Below are 8969 nucleotides of genomic sequence, written 5' to 3'. Positions count from 1 at the left end.
TGGGGGACTTAAAAAAACGGGAATTTTGTCATACCTTCTTTATTTTTTAATATTTTTACACCAATATTTAACCACCTTCAAAGTATTCTCCCTTGACCACAACGCGCCTCTGCAAACGATCCTTCCATTATTCAAAACATTTTTAAAATTCACTTGTCGGGATGTTCTTTAGGCCTTCCAGAGATTTTTGATTTACCTCCTTCACAGTGGCAAAACGCGGGGTGAACAATTGGTGTCATACCGTTTTTGGCCAAAAACAGCTGTTTTTGTTCACCCCCTACTCACCGGAACAAGCCCCCTGTGATTTTTTTGTTCCCCAGACTCAAAAGGGACATGAGAGGAAAGCGTTTTGGCACTGTGGAGGAGGTAAAACAAAAATCGCTGGAAGGCCTAAAGAACATCCAGATAAGTGAATTTTTTTTTTTTGAACAATGGAAGGATCGTTTGCAGATATGCGTTGTGGTCAAGGGAAAATACGTCTAAGGTGATCAAAATAAACACCCCTTGTACATATATTTTTTTTACTTTACTTCGAAATCTATATTTCTCGTCCACCCCACTGCGGTAAACTGAAATCATCTTCCGCATTTGTGTCTGCGCTTCCAGAGCCCCCCGCGCCCGCCGTGATAGACCACTCGGACTCGTCCACCGACTCGGTCGTGTTCTGCTCCGAGCAGCCCTTCCCCGCCCCCCTGCCCGCCGCCTCCCCGGCGCCGCGCGCCGCCGCCGCCGCGCCGCCGTCGCCCGCGTCGCCGCCGCCGCTGGCGCCGCTGCGGCGCGCGTCGCCGCTCGTGCGCCGCCTGGAGGACTCCTCGTCCGGCTCGGGCGGCAGCAGCTCGAGCGGCAGCGACAGCAGCTCGAGCGACAGCGACAGCTCCGGCCGGTCGGCGGGCGGCGGCCGCTTCACGCCGTCGCCGCCGCCGCCGCCCATCGTCAGGTCCAACGGGATATCCAACCATCTCGGGTATGTTTGCCATAATGGCTTAGTAAAATATTTAGTTTCTTTTTTCTGAAAATCACCTCAAGGGCACGGTACGACAAGTAATTGAAAAAAATTACATTAATATATTACAACAAAAATGAAGATTTTATAGAAATCAGGCATTTACAGGGCTTTTGACCTGTCATTGGCTGGTCTGTTATTTATTAAACTCAGTTTTAATACATAAAAAAACGCTTTAATATAATAACTTTTTAAAAATTAATAATTAACAGTTTTACTCAATAACAGTTTTTAAAAAAAAGTTTAAAAAATATTGGTTTTAAATAATATTAAAAAAAAGAAAATGGTAAATGATTTAAATATAACAGCTTAAAAAAATACAGTCAGAAAAATGTAATTAGCTTAAAGAATAACAGTTTAGAAAAAAAAAACTGTTTCGAAAAAACATTTTTAAAAATACCTACTAAAAAAATAATAATTTAATAACAGTTAAAAAAATAACATTCAAGTAGATAAAAATTTAAAACAGTTTTCAAAAAAAAAACAGTTTCCAAAATAACAGTTTTAAAAACTGCCATTTTTTATAATAAAATTTATTAAAAAAAAACTGTTTTAACCCATTACAACACAAAGCAGGCGAATCTACGGCCATGGTCAATTTGTCGCTGACACACCACGCTGGCGATTCGCCGGTTTGTGTTTGAAATTTTTTTTTTTTTACATCAAAACTGAATGACAATAACTTTATTCTAAAAATGACAAATTAGTATATTACGGTTACTGATTTCATAATAAAATGTAATAATCACAATTTATTTCACATTATTTATTACGAAATTTAGTCTTAATGTTATTGTAATAAAAAAATGTGTCTAAATTAAATAGTGTTTTGTATGAACAAATTATGGCATTTTTATTAGTGGTGCAATGGTATTGAAATATATATAATATTGAATATCAATAGCATTGAAAAACAATATCAAAAGGTAATATTGAGTTAGTAAGAGAAAATAGATTAGTTATTTCTAAAAGCCGTTGGTTCCGCAGTTTTCCTCCTGAAATAACATTTGTTGACTTGTACGGGATGACTATTATACACAGTAATCACCTCCGTCATGTGGTGAAGGTACTTTTAGTTCCCCTTGTAATTTGTATGATCGAAACGGCTGTATATTTACGAGGTCTGTTCCATCTCCCCGCAGCATGTCCCCCGATGGCCACTCGTCCTCGGCGGGGTCGTCGCCCGACCGGACCCCCGGGCCGCTCCCCGGGAGCTCGCCCCCGCGCTCGCCCAGCTCGGCCTCCAGCGAGAGCGCCGACAAGCCCTTCCAGTGCCACACCTGCCGGAAGTGGTTCTCCACCACCGTCACTCTCAGGTGAGCCATGAAAACCTTCGCATCTATTAAGGTACATATTTATTCACATTTTTTGTAGCTTACCTATGGAAAAAGTCACCGCTTGCCGCTGCTGTATATACCATACCATTACAATAATCGTACAGAGAGAGGGGGGAAGTCATTGCAAATGTTCAACAAATGAATAGATACTTTTATATATTGACTCGGGTCGTGTTGTTTGCAGGATACACAAGAGGAGCCATACGGCCAGGCCGTCGGGGGGCAGCGGAGGGGGCAGAGCCTCGCGACGGTACGAGTGCGACTGCTGCGACGCAACCTTCACTCGCCGGGAGCGCCTCGAACAACACAGGTGACCAGAATCTTCACCCCTATCTGTCTTATCAGCGCAGGTCGAAATTCTGACAGTATTAGCTTTCATTAAATCCTTAAAACTCCTTGGATTTATTAACAGAAGCACAACTGACTGAAATAATTTGCGTTCTTATAATTTACACAAATATTTAATTTTATGGGCCATTTTCAACGAGTTGTAAATAACTCACTATTAGAAAATAAGAATCCAGTTGGGGTAGAGTGGGAGTCGAACCACGGATCTTTGATCCGTGAGTCCGAGACACCAGCCACGAGACCACAACCTGACTCAAGTGGCCACTTCACACACTGTGTAACATTCATCATTTTGCCTATGTTTGAACATCCATATTTCTTCCACCCTTCCATCTGTTGATTTTAGTGATGTTAAAGAGCTGAAACCTTTATTGTTGCAAAGAGATTCATCTGATCGAAGGAGTTTTGAAAAAATTTCAACGTAAAACCTTGGTTATGAAAAAGGTAAAAAACTTTGATTGGGGAATATTTGAATGAGAATGTATGAGAAAAAATGGGACCTGAACTTTTCAGCGTAAAAATGATAAAATGAGGTTTTACTGCATATCCACTTGGAGAAGACGAAGACTCGCGTGTAAAAGAAGAAGATTGAAGATTTGGACTTACTCGCTGTTTATGTTAAAATGTGATTCATCGCTTCACCTGTGTTCTTAACAGTTTGCGTCTTGTGCCATAGGACCGAGAGGCACCGGGGCACGCTGACAGAAAGGTGCGAAGTTTGCGGGAGAGGCTTCGAGGACGAGGAACAGCAGAAGAAACATTTTGCCACGCACACGCCCGACGAGAGAGCCGGTAAGACAATCTATCGACACTGAGAAGATGAATCTAAAAAATATATATTTTTTCATTTGCGGGCAGCCTCGCTAAAATCTTGCGTATTGCTATTGTGAATTTATTAGTCAGAATCCGCCCTGCTGGAAAGAAAGTGGAATCGAGGACGATAGAGATTTTAGTTATGACCCTGTTCATGTTCAGTTCAGCTGTTTTTTTTTATTTGTTAATTAATGGTCATGAAACTAAGCCAAATTTAAAAAACATATTTTTGTATATGGTTTTTTGAATAATTTTAGTTTAAATTAAAACTTAGCTTGATTAAAATGACATCTGCCAAACTAATGTCAATTCTTCTTTTTCTCCAAGTCCGTCCCTCAATGCTGAGGATCGTGATCACCATGAACACTTCTAATTAGTCTGTTCCACTCCAGTCTGTCCTCAGCCCGACGTACTGACTCATCAAATTTTACCCCCGTAGCCACCTTTATTTGGTCAGTCCATCTATATGGGATTCCACCCCGGCTTCTCCTACCTTCGACTCGGCCAGACATTATTGCCTTTTCTAGATTGTCTGGCTCACGTAAATGCAAGCAATATGTCCGAAAAAGGACAGTATCCTTCTCAAACACACCACTGATAGACGAGTTGTAATATGGAGCTCTTCCAGTATCGATGCATTCGTCCTTCTGGCTGTCCGAGGCACTCGCAGCAGCCTTCTCCGACGCCACATCTCGAATGCATCGATCCTATTCCTCTCGTAGGCACGCATCGTCCACGTTTCAGCCCCATATAGGAAATCGGAGAATATCAGGGCTTCCATAAACCGCTTTTTTGTGTTTATTGATATACCTCGATCTCGCCAAATCTTCTCCAAACGGCTCATTGCTTCTTTGGCCATTTGAATCCTGCGACCAGTCTCAGGTCTGCAACTGCCGCTGTTGGAGATAAGCGAGCCGAGGTACACAAAGTCATCTATCAGCTCAAGGTCTTGCATCTGTCTTGTCTTAGGAGACTGCCAGCTCTGTCTACAATCATTAGCTTTGTCTTACTTTTATTTATTTTAAGTTTAATTTACTATTTTTTTTTTTTTTTTTTTTTTTTTTTTTTTTTTTTTTTTTTTTTTTTTTTTTTTTTTTTTTTTTGCACCACAACAGGCCAGGAGGCCCAATTACAGTGGTGAATTACATCACAGAACACCCAGGCTTGAGAAAAATCACATTTAATTTTTGTGTTCTCACCGGGAATCGAACCCGGAACCTTCCGTCTGTGAGTCAAGCGTCTTGACCACTACACCACGGAGGCCGCCTGTCAATAGTGATGGGAAATTACTAATCACTGATCATGTACCCATCAAATCGATTTTATCAGTTTTTTCATGCAAACATGAAACTCCGTTTCCGAAAATTGATATAAAAACAAAAAAACTAGCCTATTATAGTGTGTTTAGGACCATTATTCACCAAAAAATAAGACATTTATATTTTTTTCATGAACAACATTAAATTCATTCTTTTTTATCCTATCAATTTACATTGTGTTAAGTAAATAACAGCATTTATCGATACTATTCCTGGCCGATTACCTTTCGTTCCCATCCTTCCTTTGACCCATTCTTATGGTACCTACCTAACATCAAAATAGAAGATATTCAAAATTAGAAGATTCGGATTTAGAACAAAAACAAAACAACATTTTTGACTTGACAAAAAATCGGATAAAGAGGTGGTCGGAATCGTCGCGCGTCGTGGAAAACATTTCTCATTTTATAGTTCATTTTGTGATCCAGTACCAGAAATTGAAGAACATTCAGATCATATTAAAGGTAGGTATCCATTCCATGTTCCTATCCTTTCTCAAATGTTTCCCAGTAATAAAATTGAATGAAATTCGATTTTCATTTACAGTCCGCCTTTTCGTTAACTCATTGATCAATTTGTCCCATCTCTAACGTTTGTGCAAATTGATGTAACCGTGTAATAACGTTGTTAATGATTAAGTTTATTTTAGTTTTTTTTTTTGGTTTTAAAGCTGCTTTTATATATTTATGTTGATTTATATGTCAGGCATTGTATTAAAAAAATAAATTAACATGCCGGATACTAATGATTTTTCATTTGTTGTTATTCATGAAACAAAGTATTTAATGTCTACCGTCTATCTAAAATCTACTTTTAATCTTTAGTTGTTGTCAAGTCTTATTAATTATTTTAGTATAACAAATTGTGATTATTATACCAATGTTGTTTGTGACCCATGGTGAATAAAATGAGTATCTCAGCGTACCGAGGTCGGTAATTCTCAGTAATTCTCTCCCGCTCCAGGTCGCTGCGGCGAGTGCGGCGAGGCGTGCAGCAGCTGGGAGCAGCTGCGGCGCCACCGCTCCGTCCACGCCCCGCCCGCCCCCCACGCCTGCCCCCTCTGCCGGAAGGCCTTCACCTACGCGCACTCCCTCGCCAGGTGAGCCCCGCCGTGCGCCGCCAGCACACGTTTCGTCGAAATGTCCGAATGAGCTTGGAAAAATTTTCAACGTAAAACCGGGGGTTATTTGAATGGAAAAAATGGGACCTAACATTTTGGCCTAAAAAGCTGGAAATCATCAGAAGCACTACCCCCAAAATTAGGCCTTTCGAGTTCATTAAAATACACGATGAAATAAAAGGTGTAAATTTGTTTATTTTTTAAACAAGGTCACGGGTCGTTAGATGCACCCGAGTACAGCCAAACGTAAAATAGCGTGGATGCTTGGACTAGAGAGAGATAATTATTCTTATGCTGAAATAGAGTCGATGTTAAATATTTCTAGTCTACAAAAACGTAGAACTAATATTGACTCCATATATATGTTCGGCATACTAAATGGTATAATCGATGTTCCATCATTACTGGGACAAGTAAAATTCAATATTCCGACTCGTAGATTGAGAAACAATGAAGTACTGTTCATCGATCAGCATAGAACAAACTATGGCCTAAATTCTCCAATGACCCGCCTTTGTCGTATTGTTAACTCAAGACAGGATCTGGACTTTTTTGGTTTAAGTTTACAAGGATTTAAACGAGCACTAAATAAATAGTCCAGATATTGTCTCGATGTCCCTTATGTTTGTCAATGCTTCTTTCTTTTTTCTTTAAATGTTTTAAACTACTCTTTTATTGTAATATTTAAACCTTATAAATTGTATACATGGACAATGTCCGTTAATAAATAAATAAATAAATAATAAATAAATAAATAATCCAGCACTTACTGACTGTTTAATGCGTCCTTACTTGAACTTACATAGATGTTGTAATAATTGTTTTATTTCAGAAAGTAATTAGGAACGTACGATACCAGGCTGATGAAGAACACAGTCCTGTGTGTGAAGTATCGGGTTCCAATATAAGTTGTGTCCATTTGTTCTCAAATTTTAAAATGAGCATCTAAGTTAAAACAAAACGGTAAACGTGATACGTCATTGGAAAGAAATTTTTTTACTCTATGAGATATTGTGTTTGCTTCTATGTTACGTGTATTATTTGTCAAGCAGACGAAAGTGAGCATTTAAGACACCTTCTGTTCGCGTTCAATCGAGGAAATAAAGCTGCAAACCTTTAATATTCTTGACCATTTTGTTGTGCTCATTTTTAAATAACTAACTTATATGTAAGTATAAGTTATTACATCGAAGCAATATAATAGCCGAAACCTTTATTAATGCGGGGGAGATGCGTCCGGCTAATTTTGATCATTTTTCTTTTCAGGCACTTGTCGAACCATTCGAAGGCCGTGTTCAAGTGCGTCGTGTGCAAGACGTCGTTCAACGACGCCAACACGCTCGCGCAGCACCTCAACAGCCACCTCGACCGCTACAAACAGCTGAAGACCACATAGTGAGGGGCGGATCGCCGGGCGCGCGCGCGGCTGCAGATGCGCCTCGCGCCCCCTAGCTACGTATCAAATTATCCACTCTGGTTTCCCGACGCGGACGGAGAGCGTCGCCACTGTCCCGAACCTCTCCTCGCACTCCGATACCCAGACTCGTAAAGCGTGTTTCGAGGAGACTTTAAACAATCATCGTCTATGTAAGTTCAGTACTGCGGAAGATCCATTGGTCAAAGTGTTCAAACCTTGCGATTTTGTTAAAAAATCAATTTAAACGGAGTTAAGAATTTATATTTGAACCACTAACTTTGCGGTTATTCTTTTTAATCAAATTAATATAAAACAGCTTTGTTTAATGTTAAAATAATAAATGACTAAATAAACAATACAGTAAAACCCCCGTTTTTTGGTTTTTAAGAGAGAAACGAAAAAAAGTGTTAAACTAAAAAAAACGCTAAAGTCAGGAAATTAAAAAAACTGCATAAAAACGGTCATAATTGGGGATCATTCATATTTACCTATGATTTCATTAAAAATATTTTGTATTTTTTCAATCAATACCTCAATGTTATTTTTATTGAATTAAAAAAAAAAACATTTTATATAATTTTATGCAGGTACTTAACCTTAAAAACACAAAAAATTTAATTTGCATAAAATGCATAAAACGATTTTTTCCTTAAATTTTGGGAAATTTTATTTACATGGTATCACTTTTTTTTGTCTGGCACCACAGAATTTCAACTGTCATTTACATCGCGGCAAAACTGTTCACACTTTTATAATAACTGTTCAAACAATCTTCTTTCCAAATTATGTTTATAACTTTAAGTAATATTTCTATTGCCAAATTTTTAAGCTTTTTGCATCGTAATTTATTGATGACTTAATTCTTCCTAAACATGCGTTAGTTGCATGTCACTATTTAGTAAATTAGACACTTAAACGAAATGGTCAATTGCACTGAACCTACTTTGAATTTAGTTTGAGACAACAATTTACACATTTTTTTATGTGCCTTGATTTTATTCGCCATTTTGGGCAAACGCGGCGGCGCGCGGCTTTCGACAGATCAAATGAGTTTCGAAAAAATTTCAACGTAAAACCGGGGTGTTATGAAAAATAAAAAAAACGGTAATTGGGGGATATTTGAATGAGAATGTATGGATAAAATGGCACCTGAACGGTTCGGCCTAAAAAGCGGGAAAACGTAAACTTGAGGAATGTTAAAATGAGGTTTTACTGCATTTAGTTTATTCGTTGAAGATGGCCACCAAAATTGAAATATTTTGGTAAATCATAAGAACGCACTACGCCCAAAATTAGGCCTTTCGAGTTCATTAAAATACATGATAAAATAAAATGCGTAAATTTGTTTATTTTTCAAACAAGGTCACGGGTCATTAGATGCACCCGAGTACGGCCAAAAGTAATCCAGCACTCACTGACTGTTGGTTTGAAAATCTATTTTTCCTATCGAATGCGTCCTTACTTGAACTTACATAGATGTTGTAATAATTGTTTTATTTCAGAAAGTAATTAGGAACGTACGATACCAGGCCGATGAAGAATACAGTCCTGTGTGTGAAGTATCGGGTTCCAATATAAGTTGTGTCCATTTGTTCTCAAATTTTAAAATGAG

General features: G+C 38.6%; 1 protein-coding gene across 1 annotated transcript; it reads left to right on the top strand.

The window, feature by feature from the left end:
* Nucleotides 1-606: 606 nt before the first annotated feature.
* LOC148275681 (uncharacterized) lies at nt 607-8459 on the top strand (the record flags this gene model as incomplete). Its single annotated transcript, XM_088235355.1, has 6 exons — nt 607-964; nt 2146-2319; nt 2525-2650; nt 3365-3480; nt 5784-5919; nt 7207-8459. Coding segments are annotated over 6 exons (1040 nt in total), but the record flags the coding sequence as incomplete, so codon positions are not given.
* Nucleotides 8460-8969: the final 510 nt, after the last annotated feature.

Source organism: Micrasema longulum, unplaced genomic scaffold, assembly GCF_059751315.1.
Source record: "Micrasema longulum isolate JH-2025_06_02 unplaced genomic scaffold, ASM5975131v1 h1tg001362l, whole genome shotgun sequence".
Lineage (NCBI taxonomy): Eukaryota > Metazoa > Arthropoda > Insecta > Trichoptera > Brachycentridae > Micrasema > Micrasema longulum.
Note: the sequence above shows the minus strand (reverse complement) of the source record. Positions and strands in the feature narration are given on the sequence as shown.